The 21,227-nt window shown below is 37.8% G+C and overlaps 4 protein-coding genes and 1 long non-coding RNA gene across 7 annotated transcripts; 4 read left to right on the top strand and 1 right to left on the bottom strand.

Annotated features, from left to right (window-relative positions):
• The first annotated feature begins 838 nt into the window (after positions 1-838).
• On the top strand, positions 839-2,458 carry LOC126590636 (dehydrin Xero 1-like). Its single transcript, XM_050256117.1, has 2 exons — positions 839-1,144; positions 1,900-2,458. The coding sequence occupies exons 1-2, from the start codon at positions 911-913 to the stop codon at positions 2,230-2,232; spliced, it is 567 nt and encodes a 188-aa protein (XP_050112074.1). The 5' UTR covers positions 839-910; the 3' UTR covers positions 2,233-2,458.
• LOC126590678 (uncharacterized) lies at positions 2,408-13,218 on the bottom strand. Of its 2 annotated transcripts, XR_007612129.1 has the most exons (3): positions 13,131-13,218; positions 13,017-13,080; positions 2,408-2,534 (listed from the first exon to the last, which is right to left on the bottom strand). It is a non-coding gene; the product is annotated as an uncharacterized LOC126590678 (long non-coding RNA). The 2 variants fall into 2 exon arrangements; XR_007612125.1 differs by having other exon boundaries at positions 13,017-13,180.
• A 339-nt stretch (positions 13,219-13,557) lies between these two features.
• Positions 13,558-15,449, top strand: LOC126590598 (dehydrin DHN3-like). The gene is made up of 2 exons (XM_050256074.1): positions 13,558-14,011; positions 14,953-15,449. Exons 1-2 carry the CDS (start codon positions 13,688-13,690, stop codon positions 15,277-15,279), a joined length of 651 nt encoding a protein of 216 aa, XP_050112031.1. The 5' UTR covers positions 13,558-13,687; the 3' UTR covers positions 15,280-15,449.
• A 913-nt stretch (positions 15,450-16,362) lies between these two features.
• On the top strand, positions 16,363-19,712 carry LOC126590475 (protein FAR1-RELATED SEQUENCE 5-like). 2 transcript variants are annotated; one of them, XR_007612085.1, is made up of 3 exons: positions 16,363-16,518; positions 16,821-18,940; positions 19,559-19,712. XR_007612085.1 is itself a non-coding variant. In XM_050255925.1 (2 exons), exon 2 carries the CDS (start codon positions 16,836-16,838, stop codon positions 18,873-18,875), a length of 2,040 nt encoding a protein of 679 aa, XP_050111882.1. In that variant the 5' UTR covers positions 16,363-16,518; positions 16,821-16,835; the 3' UTR covers positions 18,876-19,156. The 2 variants fall into 2 exon arrangements, 1 of the variants encoding a protein (XP_050111882.1); XM_050255925.1 differs by lacking the exon at positions 19,559-19,712 and having other exon boundaries at positions 16,821-19,156.
• A 37-nt stretch (positions 19,713-19,749) lies between these two features.
• LOC126590665 (uncharacterized) lies at positions 19,750-21,035 on the top strand. Its single transcript, XM_050256149.1, has 3 exons — positions 19,750-19,883; positions 20,457-20,656; positions 20,726-21,035. The coding sequence occupies exons 2-3, from the start codon at positions 20,489-20,491 to the stop codon at positions 20,927-20,929; spliced, it is 372 nt and encodes a 123-aa protein (XP_050112106.1). The 5' UTR covers positions 19,750-19,883; positions 20,457-20,488; the 3' UTR covers positions 20,930-21,035.
• The last annotated feature ends 192 nt before the right edge of the window (positions 21,036-21,227 follow it).

The raw sequence follows: 21,227 nt of genomic DNA, 5'->3' as shown, positions 1-21,227 counted from the left end.
CCTGCACACAACGTAGGCTTGGTAGTTTTTAGGGTCAACAGTTTCATAAACAGTGTACAAAGTTTCATAAATAGTGTTGTACCGGTAAGTTTCATAAAAGTTTCATACATAGTGTAATAAGTTTCATAAACAGTGTCGTACCGTTAAATTTTATAAACAGTGTAGTACAATTAAGTTTCAAAATAATGTAATAAGTTTCATAAATAGTTTGTGTAAGGGGCGCGTAAGTCCGCGTGTCAGTTTTTTTTATTTTTAAAATATTAAAATTATGTCTTTTCATTAAAGTTTAAGTCTTTTTCATTAGATAAAATTATAACATGAGTTTTTATTAAAATAAATTTAGTCCAAGTTTTTTTCATGAAAGTTCTTATAAAAAAATTCTAAATTATTAAAAAAATCTAAATCAAGATAATTACAAAGCAAGTGTACGTAGTCACCCTTCATCCGTATCCAAATTCCCCACGTCTATAAAAAAGAAAAATCAAGATAATTACACGGCCATGCATGTGTAAAAAACGTAACCATGCCATGCTTTCCAAGTTCCAATCTTGAACATATCCAAGAGGTCGTTATCTATCAACCACGTAAAGTCACAGACGCGGTGGAGTGTCACGAGCTTTTTAACTCCATGATAAGGACTGACTCCCTTATCTAATCTTATCTATCTGATTATTCTATGCCGACAGCAGGATACACTTGTTCCTCTTTCACGTCGCCAGGTGTCCCAGTAGCCAACGTGTCATCAGGATCGAAGGTCACTATTCACGTAGGTGTAAGAAGTAAGAAACCCTACTGTGACACGCGTGTTTTGTTGGTTCCCTATATAATCCCGCCATATTTTCCCTCCAATCCCATCAAATCCCAAACAAAATTATCCAGACTTCCATACTCAAATTGTGTTATTTGAAAAATGTCGCATCTGCATAATCAACACGGGGCACAGCCAACCGACGCCTACGGCAACCCGATCCAGAGAACCGACGAGTACGGGAACCCACTTGGCGGTGCTACTACAGGTGCCACCACCGGAGGATACGGTGCTCATGACACAGCCGCTGCGACCACTGGTCACGATTACGGCAGGAAAGAGCACCATGGTGTCACTGGCGCGCTCCACCGCTCTGGCAGCTCAAGCTCTAGCTCTGTAAGTGATTTCTTATTTTTTTCTCATATGAAAATGTGATGTTAATTTACGTAGGATTCACTTAATAGCGCGTACCATGATTTTGTCTATTGACCAAGTTATGCCAAAAAGGTTAGGCTTAATTAGGCACACACGCATGAATTTATGTTCAATCCTAATATAAGCACGTAGAAAATTTTCAATGCGCCTGTAGCAAGGTCCAGTACCCCAATATAATTGTATTATTAGAAACTAGTAAAATATTTAATCGATAGTATTAGACCTGGTGAATTAGGCGTGTTCTGATACAATAAAAATTTCTCTATATGTAGGCGGTCCCCTATTGTTATTTGTATCATGTCACCTGGTCAATAGGCAAAAATTTTAATGGTAGCATTATTAGACCAGGTGTATTAGGCGTGTTTCGATTAACTAAAACATTTCTCTGCTCTATGTACACCTTGCAAATGTGGATTGATTTGCAACATTTAGGGTTGAATATATATTCATGAGAATGTTTGTACTGTAGCATGTTTACTAATTTTTAATTAATACAACAAGATAGATTTCATTTAAAACAGAAGTTATTCCCTCGGAAATTTTTAACTTGTATACAATCGCGTAGATACAATTTTTATGCAAGATCCAACTCTTATTGGCAGGATTTGATCATCAATTTCTTTTATACACTAATTATAATATTAATATTGTTAATTAACTTGTAATTCCCTCTGAAAAAGAAATTCATATGTCGGCGTGTATTTATTTTGGTGTAGTCGGAGGATGATGGGCTAGGTGGGAGGAGGAAGAAGAAGGGGTTGAAACAGAAGATAAAGGAGAAGCTCCCGGGATCAACCACGACTGAGACAACTTACGGCACCGCTGGCACCACCTACCCAGGAGGGCACCAACAGGAAAAGGGGATGATGGACAAGATCAAGGACAAGCTGCCGGGTACTGGCCACAAGGATGACCCCCACTACTCAACCACAACACATGCTAGTACGACCACAACTCCCTACGGCGGTGCCACCTACACGGAGGAGCACCACGAAAAGAAGGGGATCATGGACAAGATCAAAGAGAAGCTTCCCGGAGGAAACCAGTAGACATTATATACCATTCCTGTATTAATAAAAGCCTACAGTATGTATACAGTGGTTTAGTGTTGTTGAATCTTATAATAAGCTAGCGGAGCCTGGTGCGAGCTCAGCTCTGGTGCGGCTAATGCACCGAACACTACACAGTATCGTTTGTCTTTGTGATATGTAACTTTGTCTGTCGTTTATATTAATATATTTAGTGCTCGTTCGAGTAACGGTAATTCCGGTTTAACTACTGTTGCAATATTGGTTTAATAAGGTCCTACAAATTAGCAATAAGAACATGAACATGTTATTTAGTTTGCCCGCTTGCAAACGCCTCCGCTGATATCAATATCAAGTTCGAATTCATCTAGAATAGTCACTCGCTCTATGGGCTTGTCACACAAGATAAGTTCACACAGAGAAGAGCCACTCGCTCTACGGTCTTGTCACACAAGACGAGCACGCCGCCCACCTACTGGGAGCGGTTTCATTGATTGATTTGAGGTAGCTGTAGCTTGCTTTTAAGTGTTAGAAATTTTGAGTAGAAATTTTATGATCCCATATTAGTCACTATTAAAAGATTTTTATTTTATAAGATTTTGTCCCTTGTAGAGAGTGAATGGAGTAATGGGTCATAGATCATAAAATTGGGCTCAAGTTTGAGATTGGGCTTTATAATTAAATTTTTTAATTACTTATTTTTAATTAATTAATTATTTTTTATATCAATAGACTCATCTTTTCAGATGAAGTCTGAAGTGATGAAAGAACGCCAGAGAACAAAGCACCCCTTTGAGAAGATGTCTCCTAACAAACTCATCCCATTCTCATACCTGTTGCAAACATGCATAAACCTATTATATATACATCAATCTGCATGACATTTAGAACATAGAAACATAAAATTCTTCTACAATCCCAAACATTCTTACTGAGAGAACCACAAAGAAATTAGCCAGAAGTCAAGTTTTCCGGTGTTGGAATTCTAACTTAGATCATTGATCACAGCCCGTCTTGAATTATTTCATCGGTGGTGTGAAAAGACTAAAGTACCCTTGAGCGTTTCGTGGTGTTGTGTAGATTGGGCTAAGAAAAAAAGGCCAGTTAGCTCTATTCCTAATTAATTGGATCCAATTAAAACTTAAGCTTTTATTTATTTTGATTGGTGACCCAGCTGGACCACACACACTCACACAAACCCTTTCCCGTTGACTTTCTCTCTCTCCTTCCCTCGAATTTTCTGCCATTTTCGTACTCGTATGGACAACACCCAAACCTTACCCTATCTTCACGGATCGACGTCGAGGAGGTTGTTTATGTGTTCCTCGTGAGTCCAGGTGGTCATCTATGCCTTTAGTTTGACGTGAAGACCTTGTTTTCCCGAGAACCAGAAATCCCAGTTTTAAGGCACTGTTCATATGATCGTGAATGTGAAGTTTTTAGGAGATTTTAAGTTGCTAGTGAGCCTTAGGACGTCTTCACAAAGCTTGGAGAAGAAAAACAAAGTGTTTTGGATGTCGGGAAGTTAAGTTTGGCAAGTTTCAATTTTGGCCGAATTATCGAGGTTTATCCGATGAAATCCCATGGATTTCTAGGCGTGAAATTGGTAAGGTTTTGTTCTTCTTGTTGTAAGCTTCAATTTGGTATAAATTTCGTGAGTTTTGGTTGAGAAATGAGGAAGATATGAAGGTTTGATTATTTTCCCAGTTTCAGGCGATCGTAGCGGCTCCGACAACATTCTCCGGCGAACCCAGGAATATGAAGGAGAATATTTTGTCAAGTCTGACAGAATATTCTAATGGCGTCAGGTAACGCATTTAACTTTTGTTAAGGTTTTAACGGAATATTCCTAATGGTCGTTAGGCTCAGTTAGGGTTTGGCCGCGCATGGGAGCACGTTTGGCCATGCCTTGGCCGGTGCGTGGCGGGGCGTGGGAGGTCGGAAAATTTTTCTAAAAATATGAGGATGTTCCTGAGGTTGAGTAAATCATGGTGGTATATTCAAATACCTCATTTGAGCAATGTATGAGAAGTTATTTCTTAGTTTTGTGTATGTGCTTTAAATAATGTTTATTCAGTTATTTCGCATATAGGTGAGACCTATCCTAAGGACGAGTGCCATCAATCGAGGCTCGAGGGCTACGACCCTTCGACATATCAATGAGTGTGCTTTTGGTTTTCCGTATATACCTATAAACTTTGAGATTTTTCCCAAAAAATGAATTTGAATGATTTTACGTTTTGAAATGCCATGTAAAGTATCTGCCTATTTTATTTATGCATTAGTAGTTGCATATATTTATGATTGGTGCTGCAGACGCACAGGTAAGTGCTAGGTAAGTTCATAAATTAAAGATATGAGGTTACTTCAGTTATGTGAGATATGATGTGATGTATTGAGAGCTCATAAACCTGCACCTTGGTGTTAGTGCTCCCGTCCAAAGTTAGGGTACAGTCTTTCACGTGACATTCACCTCTCGCACCATATGCTCACCTAGGATCCAAGTTAGGTGCAAAGGCTTTTCGTACAAACCACTTTAGATGGTTCCGACTCGTAAGTGACCCGCGATTATTCGCACAGCCTTCATGTGATCGTAGCACTAGAGCATATTTATTTTACACCTACTCTTGTCGTACAGACCACTTTAGGTGGTTCCGACTCGTGTGCAAGAATTGATATGATATGATTGAGATTGGTTATGAGCTATAGACTCAACCATACAGTTTGAGTTAGAGGGATTCAGCTGATGCGATACCTGACATTGATATATTTTGTCTGGATTATTTATGGCATTGCATTAAGATACTTTGGCATGGTATACTTCTATGGATTTTCATCTTGAGTATGATTTCTGATACAGCTTATTATTATTATTATTATTAGTATTATTATTATTATTATTATTATTTTCTGGGAAATTATACAGGTTTTAGGGCGAGGGGTTAGAACTTTTGAGAAATGAAATGATTTTGCAAAACTTTGTTTTTGCCTACTCACACTTTCTGTTTTGCGCCCATCTAGGTTTTAGGTGGAAATGCTTTGGTGGCTCACGGGGATTTCAACGGTGGTTTTAACAGAACATCATAAATGTAGGATCACCCTTGAGTGTTGTAAATTAGTACTTGTCCTGCTTGATTGCACTTAGGCTATTTATGCTCTAGTTGTGTATTTCACACTTAATCTCGTTCTAGCACCTTATCTTAACTAGTAAGGCTAGTAGTTTGGTTTTTATTCATTCATATTTCTCTTATATCTTTATTGTTTCCGCACTATGCACATGGTTACTTCACTTCTACGTGACGGCCAACACGCCCTGATTTAGGTCGGGGTGTGTCAATTGAATATTGGTGAAGCAGACGTTTGTAGAACTACAAGCACTGAATAGGGATGAAATTTATATTTCAAGGACATTACGGTACGCAAGCTTTGATTTTCAATTTGTCTGTCTAATATTATTTCGTTATGTTTATACTCTGGTAAATTATTTATTTGTATTTATTATTTATTAACATATATAAATTTATCATTGATTGTTGATATTTATCCAACACCAAGTACATGTGCTAGCGATAGAAGCTAGCTGCAACAGAAGATAAATGAAAAGCTCACAGGCTCAACTACAACTGACACAACATACGGCACCACCGACCCAGGAGGGCACCACCAGGAAAAAGGGATGACGGACAAGATCGAGGACAAGCTGCCGAGTACTGGCCACAAGGATAACCCCCACTACTCACATACTACTACGTCGACCACCACACCATCCGGCGGCGGCACCGCTTACACGGAGGAGCACCACGAAAAGAAAGGGATCATGGACAAGATCATAGAGAAGCTTCGTGGCGGACACCACAAGATATAAATGCAGTGGTTGTTACAATTATATCGGCCATATAATAAGCTACTGGTGCCTCTGGTGTGAGCTGAGTTGTTTGTGTGGCTAATGCACAGAGAGCACTATGCAATGTCTATCTTTGTGATGTGAAACTTGTAAAACTTGTTTGAATGACAATGAGATTACAACTGGACTACTTGGGTGGCGTTTAACTAGTCATACTAGTTATGTGAAACACAAGGAGTCTGAGAGCTTTGGTATGACAAGAATCGTGGAGTTTTGTATGTTGCAGCTGTTCTATTTTGATCCTTATCAAATATATACTAGTATATAGAGTCATGATAGGACTAAAACTTATTAAGAGATAGAGATTATCACTCTTTCTGATAATAGGCTGGACCGAGTGAATCTCTAGCAAAATGGATGGATATATATAGTTGAAGTCCCTGCTTCCTCACTAACGCTCTCAATATTATCTAAAACCCTATTCACTTAGAGAAGAGACTTTCAAGTGTTGGAAGTAGAAGACTTCTTCTTCTGTTGTTTCTTCAATGGCGATGCCTCCAGGTAAGTGTCTTGCAGATTATAAACTGGTGTTTCTCTAGTTATGGTGAATCTGATATTAGTTGGTAATCCTAGGGTAGTGTTGGTATGATGTGTTGCAGTAGTTTATTTATTGATATACTGCTTACATGTGGTATCAGAGCCAACCTAACATGACTAGGGTTCTTTATTTAATATATGGTTAACTTTCGATTTGATTGATCTATATATTTTGATCCTATGTCATTAAATGCTTCCGTTGCATACTTACAAAGAAATTTGCATGATCAATATATTTATATATATAATCAAATATTGCCGTGTATACCTCCAGTTGTGTTTGCTATTTTTGTCTAGAGAAGATCGTTCAAAGAACAATTGCAATATTGGAACACTCAACCCAGAAGAACTTTTGGATTCATGTTTTATTTGTCAAAACCGAACTAATAAATAAAATTTGAATCGTAAACAAGGATCTCAACACCTAATCTGTTCAAAAGTGTTTAGTTTGTTGATTTTGTTGTTGTCTAAAGGATTAGACATGTGATTTATTTGTATCAAGTGAATAATAATCTGCTCAAAAGTGTTTATTTATTCAAGTTAAATAAATAAATCAATCAATGTATAGTGAAATATTGAATTGACAAGATTGCATTCTTCATCTGCTTAAAAGTGTTGGAGTTATGTAAACTGCCCTCGTTTTCAATATTTTGGCTATGCAAATCTAGTATAAATAGTTTCTGTCCAAAGATGATACTATGTTTATATGATTATATGTTGGGAAAAGATTAGGCGTAATCTTTTCTTCTGTTTGTTGATACATAATGACTAAGAACTATAAAAATTAATATTTGGTTTTGTAGCTCCTCATATGACATCTCTCAATTTCAACAATATTGAGACTCTGATCGGTTCTAACTACAAGAAGTGGAAGGAGGATGTTGAAATGGTTCTTGGCCTTATGGATCTCGATTTGGCATTAAGGGAGGAAAAACCTGCAGCTATTACTACAGAGAGCACTGCAGATCATAAGGCAAAGTTTGAAAAGTGGGAGAGAACAAACCGAATGTCCCTGATGATTACAAGGAAGGCTATGGCTCCATCAGTTAAAGGGGGTGTTCCAAAACAAGACAATGCAAAAGACTTCTTGGCTGCAGTTGGGGAAAAATTTAAAGAATTTGACAAGGCTGAAACTGGGACTTTTCTCATTCAAATTACCTCTATGAAATTTGATGGTGAGGGAAGTGTCAGAGAACACATTCTCAAGATGGTTGATCTTGCTTAGAAGTTGAAGGATCTCGAAGTACCCATGATTGACCAGTTCTTAGTTCATATGGCCTTGAACTCCTTGCCTTCAAAATATGGGCAGCTCAAGGTTTTTTATAACACTCAAAAAGACAAATAGGGCATCGATGAACTGATCATTATGTGTGCACAAGAAGAAGATCGGCTCAAGAGTGACAAATCAGTTGATGTGACTTTTGTGCAAGGTGAAAAACGCAAAAAGGACTTCACTCAAAGTTCAATTGTGGTTGCTGGTAAGAAGAAGAAGAAAGAAATTTCTTCTTCATTTAAAAATACTAACATCATCTCTAAAGGATCTCATAAAATAAAGCATGTTAACATTGAACTTGAGAAAGAAAAAGAGTGTTATTTTTGCAAAGAAATAGGTCACTTAAGAAAGAACTGCAATGGCTTCAAGAATAGGCTTGTTAAGAAAGGTAACGAAATAAATATTTTTGTATGTGTTGAGTCTAATTTAGTTTACATTCCTCCTAAAAGTTGGTGGTTTGACACAGGCTGCTCTATTCACATAACTAATTCTTTGCAGGGCTTCTAAAAAACAAGGGTGATAAACAATGAAGTCTACAATGTCTATGTAGGGAATGGCAGCAAAGTTGCTATCGAATCCATAGGAAGTGTCAAATTAGTTCTTTCCTCTAGCTTTATTTTAGATTTGAGTCCAGTACTCTATGTACCTTCCATGAGAAGGAAATCAATTTCTGCATCTAAGTTAGTTAAATCCGGCTTTACATTAGTGGGTGACAGTCAAAGTGTAAAGTTTTTCCATTCCAATGACATGAATAAATTACTTAGTGAAGCATATCTTAAAGTTGATACGTGGCAAATGAATTGTACGTATGAGATTGAATGTTTTAATGTTCAAAGTGCTGGTTCAAAACAAGTGCTCACTCATGAAAAAACCTCAATGCTTTGGCACAAAAGGTTGGGGCACATCTCTAAAGAAAGAATCATCACACTTACAAAACAAGACTTGTTGCCACAACTTGATTTCAGCAACTTTAAAGAGTGTGTTGATTGTTTTAAAGGAAAACTCACCAATACTAGGAAAATAGGGTCAAACCGTAGCCAATCTCTACTGGAAATTATACACACTGATATTTGCGGACCCTTTCCAATTAAGACCATATGTGGAAAATCATATTTCATAACCTTCATTGATGATTTTTCACGGTTTGCATATGTTTTTCTTATTTTTGAAAAATCTGAAGCCTTGCATTGTTTTAAAACATTTCATTTGGAAGTTGAAAAACAACTAGAAAAACACATTAAGATTGTGAGATCCGATAGAGGTGGTGAGTATTTTGGCAAGTTCACTGAGGCTGGACAACACAAATGACCTTTTGCAACTTATCTTGAACAAAATGGCATTGTGGCTCAGTATACTACCCCTGGGACTCCTCATCAAAATGGAGTTGCTAAACGAAGGAATCGAACCCTGAAGGACATGATTCGATCCATGTTTGCACATTCAAAGCTTTCAATGTTTCTTTGGGAAGAAGCACTGAAAATTACAAATTATATATTGAACCGTGTACCGAGCAAGTCCGTTGACATGGTACCATTCGAAGCTTGGACAAGAAGGAAACCGAGTTTTCATCACTTTCGTGTATGGGGTTGTAATGCCGATGCCAGATTCTATAATCCAACAGAGAAAAAACTCGATCCATGGACCACCAGTTGCAAGTTCATTGGGTATTCTGAGAAGTCTAAAGGGTATAAATTCTATTGCCCTAACAGTCACTCGAGGGTTATGGAAACCCATAATGCAAGATTTCTTGAAGATGGGGATGAAACTGACATCAGCATATCAGCAACTACATCCTCAAAATTCGAAGAAATCACACTTGATAGTGACATTATTGATCAACATCCATCTACCCTTATTATTCCCATGAACATGCAGCCATAACCTTTTCATGACAATTCACATACGGTTTATGCAGATGATACAACAAATGAGGAGTATGTGCCCCATGCAGACGTCCAGGAACATGAAGTACATGCACCAGTACAATTAACTGAAGTAGATCTTATGAATGATCCAGTAACTGCAGTTTTTGAATCAAATATTCGAAAATCACAGCGAGTACGTAAGGCAACATTGTTGCCTGATTTTGTATACCTTGTTGATGCACAAAACTGAAGGTCTTGGAACAACGTAAATCCGACCGTGAATCTGCATGAAATGTAAATAACACAAGATGTATCGTGGTTCACCCCAAAGTTTGGGCTACGTCCACACTGATATTGTATTTCTAAGGGAGAGAGAGCTCTGAGAGTGAGAGCTTTGAGAGGGGGTGAGAAGGCCTAGGAATTGGCCTCCCCTAATTGTGAGGGTGAGTGGTCCTTTTATAGAATAAGGACTCATCTTTTATTACATATTTGCCCATTCCTTTATCATATAATTACATTTAAGTCCTCCGAGTATTTGTACGAGATCTAAATACGAGGCCCTAAATATGGTATAAACATAACTAAATGAGGCAGAACATACTATAGGTGATGAAGATGATCCCTTGTCCTACAATCAAGCCATAACAAGTTCAAGATCAACATTATGGAAACAAGCCATGCATGAAGAACTGGAGTCCATGGAGAAAAACAGTGTGTGGAGCTTAGTTCCAAAGCCAATTGGGACAACAAAAATTATTGGTTGTAAATGGGTGTTCAAGACAAAACGAGACTCATAAGGCAACATTGACAAACACAAAGCAAGGTTAGTGGCGAAGGGCTTTACACAAAGGGAAGACATTGACTATAATGAGACATTTTCTCCAGTCTCAACAAAAGATTCCATGAGAATAATTCTAGCTCTCACAGCACATTTTGATTTATAACTTCATCAAATGGACGTCAAGACGGCATTTCTAAATGGAGATCTTGAAGAAGATATTTACATGCAACAAGCACCTGGATTTGTTGAAAGGGGGAATGAGACGATGGTTTGTAAACTGAATAAGTCTATATACGGCTTAAAACAAGCCTCGAGGCAATGGAATAAGAAATTTGATCAGGTAATGGCAGCTTCTGGTTTCCAAGAGAACAAAATGGATGAGTGTATTTATCTGAAAGTCCTTGGTGCGAAGGTCATATTCTTAGTATTGTATGTAGACGATATATTATTAGCTAGCTCTGATATGTCTCTACTACAGTCAACTAAGAGTATGCTCACTCAAAACTTTAACATGAAGGACTTGGGGGAAGCTCGATTTGTTTTGGGAATATAAATTGTAAGAGATCGTGTTACGAAGTCTCTTGGTCTTTCTCAAAGGTAGTACATCGATAGAGATGCTAAAAGATTCAATATGGACAAATGTTCGAATGGAGAATTGCCTATCGGCAAAAGAGACAAACTGAGCAGTGTTTAATGTCCCAAAAATGAATTAGAGAATGAGGGAATGAAAGACAAGCCCTATGCATCTCTTGTAGGGGGTCTCATGTATGCTCAGGTATGCACAAGACCAGATTTGGCTTTTGCACTGAGTGTGCTTGGTAGGTTTCAATCAAATCCTGGTGTATGTCATTGGGTTGCAGCGAAAAAGGTACTGAGGTGTCTCAAAAGAACAAGAGATTTTATGTTAACTTATAGTCATGTGGACAAGCTGGAATTGGTAGGGTTCACGGATTCGGACTTGGCAGGGTGCGTGGACGACAGAAAGTCAACTAATGCATATATCTTTCTGTTGGCTAATGGTGCAGTATCGTGGAAGAGTGCAAAACAGAAAGGTATTGCATCTTCAACTATGGAAGCTGAATTTATAGGGTGCTATGCAACAACTCAACAAGCCATTTGGCTTAAAAACATGATGAAAGGATTGGAAATCGTTGACAGTGTTGAAAGGTCTCTCAAGTTGTATTGTGACAACAAAGCTGCAGTTTTCTTTTCGAAGAATAACAAGAGGTCTTATGCCAGCATATTGATGGACATCAAGTACTTAAAAGTACGAGATGAAGTGAAGAAAGAAACTGTCGAAATTGAGTACATCAACACAAGTTTAATGGTTGCTGATCCAATGACAAAGGCTTTACCAGTGGGAGTTTTCAAGAAACATGTTTTCAACATGGGAGTAAGAGAGGTCCTTGATTCAGTTAATGAGTGGGAGTAAGCACTCCATAAACCGTGTTGGGTTTGTTTCAATTATTTTGTTTACTGATTGACGATTGTTAGTTATCTTGCAAATTTGTTATCGTTATTGATTTGTTTAAATTGGCTTATTATGTTTCTACAAACAACTTTGGTACTGGAATTATTTCATTTTGTTATGTGGAACTGAGAATTGTCAGTTCTTGACGTCATGACTCTCAAAAGTGACATAGTGTTTTTAAGCTAAATATGTATGTGATCACAGAGTGCAAAGTGCAAGCTATTCGTGCTTTGTTTTTTGTGGTCCTATATTTTTCTTAAAGATGACAAGTTACTATGAAGGATCAGTTGCAAGCTTTTGTGAACTGTATGATCATCATGATTCTTATAATATTGAGGCATATCATTGACATTCAAGTGGGAGAATGTAAAACTTGTTTGAATGACAATGAGATTACAACTGGACTACTTGGGTGGCGTTTAACTAGTCATACTAGTTATGTGAAACACAAGGAGTCTGAGAGCTTTGGTATGACAAGAATCGTGGAGTTTTGTATGTTGCAGCTGTTCTATTTTGATCCTTATCAAATATATACTAGTATATAGAGTCATGATAGGACTAAAACTTATTAAGAGATAGAGATTATCACTCTTTCTGATAATAGGTTGGACCGAGTGAATCTGTAGCAAAATGGATGGATATATATATAGTTGAAGTCCCTGCTTCCTTACTAACGCTCTCAATATTATCTAAAACCCTATTCACTTAGAGAAGAGACTTTCGAGTGTTGGAAGTAGAAGACTTCTTCTTCTGTTGTTTCTTCAATGGCGATGCCTCCAGGTAAGTGTCTTGTAGATTATAAACTGGTGTTTCTCTAGTTATGGTGAATCTGATATTAGTTGGTAATCCTAGGGTAGTGTTGGTATGATGTGTTGCAGTAGTTTATTTATTGATATACTGCTTACAAAACTTTGTTGTCTATTATGTTAAAATGAGTAGCAATAAGAACATGAACATGTTATTTAGTTTGCCACTTGCAAACGCCTCCGCTGATATCAATATCAAGTTCGAATTCCTCTCTCTCACACAGCTGCCCACCTAGAATGGTCACTCGCTCTATGGTCTTGTCACACAAGATAATTTCACACATAGAAGAGCCACTCGCTCTATGGTCTTGTCACACAAGATAAGCAGGCGGTTTCTTTTCTTTTCATTCGTTCATTGATTGATTTGAGGTAGCTGTAGCTTGCTTTCAATTCCATTTCTTTTCATTCATTCGTTGATTCAAGGTTCATTCATTGATTCAAGGTGGCTGTATAGCTTGCTTCCAAGTACATGTCCTAGCGATGGAAGCTAGTAGCATGAACAATCCAAGTTCTATTATTTTTTGATGTCGGCAGTTGCTTTCAAGGTATTGGTAATGTGAGCTATACGACATGTCTAACACTATTTTTGCTGTCGGGAGTTGCTTTTGTGGCAATGTGAGGTATACCGTATACGACATGTATACAGAGAGAGAGTGGGGATAGTTTTACAAATTATTAAAGTTTGGCAAACGGCAAGAACCCTACTGTGACATGCATGTTTTGTTATTTTGCTTATATAAACCGACCCAAATTGTCAGACTTCATCAAAATCAAATCCTCATCGAAGCATATTAAAAAATTTCCAAGAAGAAGAAAAGGTTTCATTGTGTTTTTAGAGAATGGCGCATTTACAAAATCATCAATACGGGGCACCACCCACCGCCGCCTGCGGCAACCCGACTCAGGGAACTGACGAGAACAGCAACCCCTTGGTTCCCCAAGTGGACAAGTATGGAAACCCACTTGGTCATCACGGTGCTACTACTGGCATCGCTCCTGCTGCCACCGGAGAATACGGTGCTCATCACACGGCCGTTGTGACCACTGGCTATGCTGCCACCACGGCAGGTGGTCACGGCACACTTGGTCACGATTACGGCAGGAAAGAGCACCATGGTGTCACTGGCATGCTTCATCGCTCCGCCAGCTCAAGCTCTAGCTCTGTAAGTAATCTCTTTTTCCCATATAAAGATTTGATCTTAATTTTCGTAGGATATTGTAATTTGTACCATTGTTTTGTCTAAAAAGATTAGACCTTGCTAGCAAAAAGATTAGACTTAATTAACCGCATAATTTCCACGAAAATGAATTTGTGTGTAAATCCTAATACAATTAGCCAGGATACTAATGGTATTAATTTTGGGTAAATATGTACAATTATTTGTATCATCTTACTGATTAAATTAGTTTCATGTATTGTACTCCGTAAATGCAAATCAACGTATCACATCTTATTAGAATTGACTATAGTCACTAGAAAGAATAATATTTGCATTCCTCTCCTGGGAATTGAGCTCATTTCCCCAATTGTGTATCTTCATCCTACAAGTTTCATAATCGAGGCCATTCAATTTCTAAATATTAATTTAAAGATTATCAATCCTTACAAAAGTTCATTTAATCGAACATTATTTAGTCATCCAAATTTATGGAATAAATGGACTGTTGATCTTTATAATATATGTTACTTGGTATCTACACTGTTGATATATATGAGATATATTTGAATGACTAAACGATATCATATTCAAATGATTTTTCTACACTGTTGATTTATGTGATACATTTGGATGACTAAAAACGATATTCTATTCAAATGATTTTTGTACACATAATCTTAAATTATCCTATTTAAATGATTTTTGTACACATAATCTTAAATGGAGATTAAAAATAAAAACTGTTATGATTATAAAATTTCTACGATGAAGATAGGTTATGCAAGTATTATTCAATAAAGGCATTCAATTCTTCCGGTGGATTTTTTATGGACTTGGTATCCCAATTTCAAGAGAAATAAGGAATGTAAAATTTCCCATGAAATTGTTAACTTGTATTTTTCTCTTGGTAGTTATATGTTGGGTATTTAATTATTGTGTTGTAGTCAGAGGATGATGGGCTAGGTGGGAGGAGGAAGAAAAAGGGGCTGAAACAGAAGATAAATGAGAAGCTCCCAGGCTCAACCACAACTGACACAGCATACGGCACCGCCGACCCAGGAGGTCACCACCAGGAAAAAGGGATGATGGACAAGATCGAGGACAAGCTGCCGAGTACTGGCCACAAGGATGATCCCCGGTACTCACATACTACGACGTCGACCACCACACCCTCCGGCGGCGGCACCGCTTACACGGAGGAGCACCACGAAAAGAAAGGGATCATGGACAAGATCATAGAGAAGCTTCGCGGCGGACACCACAAGATATAAATACAGTGGTTTGTTACTATTATATCGGTCATATAATAAGCTACTGGTGCCTCTGGTGTGAGCTGAGTTGTTTGTGTGGCTAATGCACAGAGAGCACTACGCAATGTCTGTCTTTGTGATGTGAAAATTTGTTGTCTATTATGTTAATATATCAACTGCATTGGCTGAAACATTTGCCTAGATGATCATATTACTCAAAACCGGCCTTCCGCCATATCAAACATTGCACTGTAATCTTCTTCCATGGTGGAATCTCATGTTATCTCTCACGACAATCTCCCTCCCTGTAACCTAGGACGCGCCGCACATGAACGAATGACAGTGTCCGCAAATCCTAATGTTCTTCATGATCTTAATGGCGGAACCAGAATCTATACTGAGCAATGCATATGCTAAAGCTAGCTTTTCACTATGAGACATTAATATACCCGTCTTTTCTTCGTCTCCCACAGCATAAGCGGCCGAAACCAGGTTTGGCTGGTAGCCATGAACTTGTAATCTGTCCAGAATGTCATCCAACGTCGTCTTAATCTCGGTGTATTCTGGATGGGTTGTTTCACCTGCACAGAACTCATGAGTTACCCCTTGTTTGTTTCAACCTGCAGAAGACCGAATGACTTGAAATACTTCTAAAATACACTATTAGTCATGGGATTTTAAGGAGTTTTCTTGAATTTTTTTCAAAAGATGGTTATAATGTGGGTTAGTTTGGTGTTGTTGTTCTTTTTGAAAAAAATATTTCTGAGAATAAACAGCTGTAAACTAAATTTGTTAAGTGTTTGGTAAATTTATTTTATGTAAAAATGTTTATAACAAATTGCAAAAATAATAGTATTTGAGTGTTGGATAAACTTAATTTATAAAAAAAAAATGCTTTTTTTATTTTACCAAATATATTTGATGCTTCAGGTATTTTAATAAGCTGTTTTTTATAAAAGCACTACAATCTCAAACCAGCTGTCGAGTTGCAACTTTTGGTATATTACAAGGTCAACATTGACACAATAAAAATTAGGAGGACTAAAATAAACTCGGCGTAAATTAGAAAGGCCAAAAGTGAAATTTTGTATTTGATAGAGACGGGATGAGAACGCTGCGTTTTGTTCCTCCCTAATCTCTAGACCCTTTTCTATTCACACAGTGCCAGCACTCCTCTCAGCCCAAACTCCTCCTCCCGTTCCTCCTCTAAACGACGACGTATCGACTCTCTTCTTCTCTCTCGTTTATCGGAAAAACCAGGTAATCGTCTCTCCTCTCTGGTTCTTTGATGATATGATTGTTGCCTTCTTTTTTTCATTTCTGAAAATTTTGAAGTTGAAAGTTTTGAAATTTTAATGGCTGAGAAAAATTTGGGGAAGAATCAGACAATTATTTCAATTTAATTTCGCGATTGATAATATGAATTAACATCTGTTTTAGCGAAATGGGCTATTTCGATTTTATTGAAAAATTTGGGATTCATCTTAAATTTTGCACCTTTATTTTGTTAGGAGTTAAATTTTAATTTTATTTACATAAATTAATTATTCGTTTATGATTAGGCTGATTTGAGCTAAATGGATAGTGATTCTCAAAAGGAATCATTAGAAAAAAGCGACAATGATGAAATTTTCGGAGAAATTGATGAACTGAGGGTAGGAATGGAGGTTAGTGATGAAGCTGAGGCGTACCAGCTATGCAACACCTATGCCTTCAACAAAGGTTTTAGTATTCGGAAAGGTCATCTTCGGAGAGATTCGCAGAACAATGTCCGGCAGAGAGAATACACGTGCTCGAAAGAAGGGTTTCAAGTAGATGAAGACTTGTGTGAAGCGAGAAAAGTTCGAAGATTGGACACAAGGACAGGTTGCAAGGCTGTGATTCGGTTCAATGTGGAAAATGGTGTATGGAAGCTCTCGTACATTAATCCAATTCATAATCACGAGTTTGCTAGGCCTGAAGAGCGACAGTTTCTGAGGTCGGGGAGAAATATACCAAGTGTTCGTGCAACTATACTTGGCAGCTCTAAGGTTGATGGGAGTATACGACCACCAAAGTTGCAATCATATTTGGGAAAGGAATTTGGAAGTGCTGAGAATGTCGGGGTTAGTAATAAAGATTCGCATAATTGTTTGCAAAGGGGGAAGGATGAATTGATTGCAGGGGATGGACAAAGCTTGATAAACTATTTTAAGCATAAACAGATGGAGGATCCGAGTTTTTTCTACAGTGTACAGGTGGATCAGTTTAATCGGATCACAAATTATTTTTGGAGAGACGGTAGATCAAAGTTGGATTATGATTGTTTTGCAGACGTTGTATGCTTTGACACTACGTTTCAAACCAACAACAATCTAATTTGTGCTCCATTTTTGGGAGTTAATCACCACTGGAAGAATATCTCATTTGGTTGTGCATTTTTATTGGACGAGAGCACTGCCTCATTTATGTGGTTGTTTGAAACATTTTTGGAGTCAATGGGAAATAAACAGCCAGTAACCATTTTCACAGATGAGAATAAAGCAATGGAAAAGGCAAGGGCAATTGAGATTGTGTTTCCAGAGACACGCCATCTGTTATGCAATTGGCAAATCTCCAAGAATGCTACACAACATCTTGGTAGTCTTTATGCTGATCCTGAATTCAAGAAGCACTTCTACAAATGCTTTTACGATTGTTTTACTGAACAAGAACTTCAACATGCCTGGGATGACATGATTAAAATGTTCAACCTTGAAAGCAACTCGTGGCTAAAGATGTTGTATTCACTTCGAGATAAATGGTGTCCAGCATTTAGCTCAGATGCTTTCTCAGCAAATATTGGATCAAGCCAGAGGGGTGAGAATACGAACACCATTTTCCATCAAGTTTCCAGAAAAATAGTGGATCTTGTTAGTTTTGTACAGCACTACGAGCAAAAAATAAAAAAGATGCGGTTCACAGAGTTGGAAGAGGATTTTCGTTGTAAAAATGCGAAGCCTCGTCTTAGAGTAAATAGTAGTATATTTAAGCATGCAGCTACTGAGTACACTGTCAAAATGTATTCATTCTTTGAAGATGAGCTTATGAGCATTTTTGGGGTGAGGATGGTGGAAGTTGGTAATGACGGCAACCAATATATTTATGAAGCAATCGAAGAAGGTCATCAAAGAGTCTTCATGATTCGGTACAACTCTACTACATCCACAGTTTCTTGTTCTTGTAAGTTATTTGAATCGATGGGCTTGTTGTGTCGTCATGCCCTCAAAGTGTTGGATTCTAAAAACTTCACAAGCATACCGACACAATACATAGTGAAGAGATGGACTAGAGAGGCAAAAAAAGGGATTGTGGCGAGTAATAAGTTCAGTAAGTCATCAGATAGAAAGGCCAACTCTGCTCAATCGTTGCGCCTAAGTGAGTTAGTGCATGAAGGAACGAATGTTTTCAGTATAGGCTCATTGTGTGATTCGGGAAAAAGGATTGTCAAACAAAAGTTAGCGGAGACCATAAAGTTGCTGGAAAGTGACGAGGAAACTACCTACATGCTAGGAAATTTGAGCAAAGTAGATGACCAATCTGTTCGCGATATGTCTCTTGATAATGGGAGTGTGGAATCCCCCGGTTGTGACAGCTAAAGGACAAGTCTCCTAGATTGAAAAAAAAAATTGCACTTCATTGCATAAGATGTTCAGAATGAAAGGTTAGATTCTTATTTTTCTTCTTTTGTAGAAGCCAACATTGTACATCGTTTTCTTTTTCTAGTGTCGGTTCATTGATGTTAGATGTATCCGGTTATTATATTTGTTGTCAATACTGGAGTTTGAAATCTATAATTTATCTCGGTTAATCTTTATATACTTTGTATCGCCGTTAAGTGCTATAGTACATTAATATTAATGGATTTTACTGATCTGAAGTAGCATCTTTTCACTTGTGCGCCGTTATAGTTTAATTTATGTGCTGCTGTGTTATTGCTGTTTAGAACGCTGTCTTGGCATTTTATTTCTAGGTTATGTGCAGAGTCTTGGCTAGAAATGAATATAAACCCTTTGAGTGCTTCTGGAGTCTGGACACACTGGTTTCTCGACTTTTAAGCACGGTGTAGAAGAGTTATCTTGATTCACTTGCAGCATGCATGGCACAGCATAAACTGCTACTGTGGCATTTTGTGCCAACGATACAAGGCAACTAACACGTTTTATTATTATTATTATTTGAAATGCAACGATAACTAACATGTATTTGTACTATTGGCAAGAGACACCACACTGGACCCGTGCCATGCAAGGTTGAAAAAAATCAAAGAATGGTGATGTAGGTTGATTCCCACATTCATTTTTTTTTTTGGTAAAATTAAACGTGAACATGCTGTTTAAACTGGAACTGGGAGGTTGGGAAGAAAACAAAGGTGGTGATTTGACGCTCCCAGTTAAGTTTAAGTATACTCTACCGCTATTTTTTGCTGTCACGTGTCAATTTTGGGCTTATGTCGAAATTGGGGCGTGACAAGAAGACTAGACACAAGAACAGGCTGTAAGGCTATGATTCGATTCACTGTGGATAATGGCGTGTGGAAGATCAGTCACCTCAACCCAGATCGTAATGACGAAGACAAATTCTTCGATCAGGTCGACATATACCAGGTGTGCACGCAGCAATCCTTAGCTCTATGGTCGATGGGAGTCGAAAACCAACACCATCGTATTCGTACTCGGGAAAAAGATTCAGTAGCGCTAAGAAAGTAGCAATCGTCCCTCAACTAAAAATCTATTACTATTGATCCCTCAACTCATCAAAACATGCAGCTATGGTCTCTCAACTAAAAATTCATTATCATTGGTCATTTGACTTTAACCCAATTGGAGCAATGATCTCTCAAGTTTAATCCAATTGTAGCAATCATCTTTTCAACATAACTTATTTTGACAAAATTTTGACGTACTTGACAAAAATGATCATAGCTGTACGTTTTGATGAGTTGAGGGACCTCAATTATAACAATGGTTCTTCCAACATAACTTATTTTGACAAAATTCTGACGAAATTGACGAAAATGACCAAACTACACATTTTGATGAGTTGAGGGACAAATGGTAATTGATTTTTAGTTGATGAACTGTTGCTCCAATTTAATTAAAGTTGAAGAATCATTGCTACAATTTACTCTGTGCTAAATTAAATGAATAACATTTTACGTAACGGGTTATATTTGTTAGCCGACTCTCTTTAGCAAAGGGAAATCAGAAACATGTTTGGGACAGCGATCAGGTGCATCGCTCGGAAACCAAAACCTCCGATGAAACCCATAGAGCTCAATACCCCACCTGAGCAGACACAGACCATCACCAGGGCCATCTTCGACATCGTCAAGGAGCACGGTCCTCTCACCATTTCCGAAACCTGGGATCACGTCAAGGTAATCTCAGTGATTTCTTTTTCGCGCACCAAGTGTTTGATGAAATGTCTGAGTGGTTTTTTCTTTCAGAAAGTCGGGTTGAGAGGGTTGACGAGCAAGAGGCACATGAAGATAGTGCTGAGGTGGATGAGGGAGAGGCAGAAGCTCAGATTGATATGCAACCATGTAGGAGCTCAGAAGCACTTTCTGTACACCACTTGGTTTACAAAGCACAACAACTTCAAGCAGAAGCCAAAGCCAGCAAGTGATTCTCCACAACCCAAGTCTCCTTGAAGTCTTACGGATCTTCTTACTAGCTCAGTAGCTTTGTTCTGAGTTGTAATGAAAAATTTTAACTTTTTGCTATAATGTAAAGCTTAAGCTAGGTTCTTAGTTGTAATTATTTTTTTCTTTTTAACATGTCGGTACAAACAACAAAGCTTTTTCACATTAAGTTGGATCGGTTAAAAAAAATAATTATTGACATGTTTGTTAACATGTCAGTGATTCTTTAATTTACTTTTAGTCCAAGTGATTTTCGAACATGAAGATTCAAACTCCGATGCATGGGGGAATAGATCCATTCTAACCG

The sequence above is a fragment of the Malus sylvestris genome, chromosome 2 (genome assembly GCF_916048215.2).
Source record: "Malus sylvestris chromosome 2, drMalSylv7.2, whole genome shotgun sequence".
Taxonomy (NCBI): Eukaryota; Viridiplantae; Streptophyta; class Magnoliopsida; order Rosales; family Rosaceae; genus Malus; species Malus sylvestris.
Note: the sequence above shows the minus strand (reverse complement) of the source record. Positions and strands in the feature narration are given on the sequence as shown.

Coding starts and splice junctions, on each gene's coding strand:
- LOC126590636 (XM_050256117.1), top strand. CDS start 911: ATGTCGCATCTGCATAATCAACACGGGGCACAGCCAACCGACGCCTAC. Junction 1,145..1,899: donor GCAGCTCAAGCTCTAGCTCT/GTAAGTGATTTC, acceptor ATTTTGGTGTAG/TCGGAGGATGATGGGCTAGG.
- LOC126590598 (XM_050256074.1), top strand. CDS start 13,688: ATGGCGCATTTACAAAATCATCAATACGGGGCACCACCCACCGCCGCC. Junction 14,012..14,952: donor CCAGCTCAAGCTCTAGCTCT/GTAAGTAATCTC, acceptor ATTGTGTTGTAG/TCAGAGGATGATGGGCTAGG.
- LOC126590475 (XM_050255925.1), top strand. CDS start 16,836: ATGGATAGTGATTCTCAAAAGGAATCATTAGAAAAAAGCGACAATGAT.
- LOC126590665 (XM_050256149.1), top strand. CDS start 20,489: ATGTTTGGGACAGCGATCAGGTGCATCGCTCGGAAACCAAAACCTCCG. Junction 20,657..20,725: donor AAACCTGGGATCACGTCAAG/GTAATCTCAGTG, acceptor TTTTTCTTTCAG/AAAGTCGGGTTGAGAGGGTT.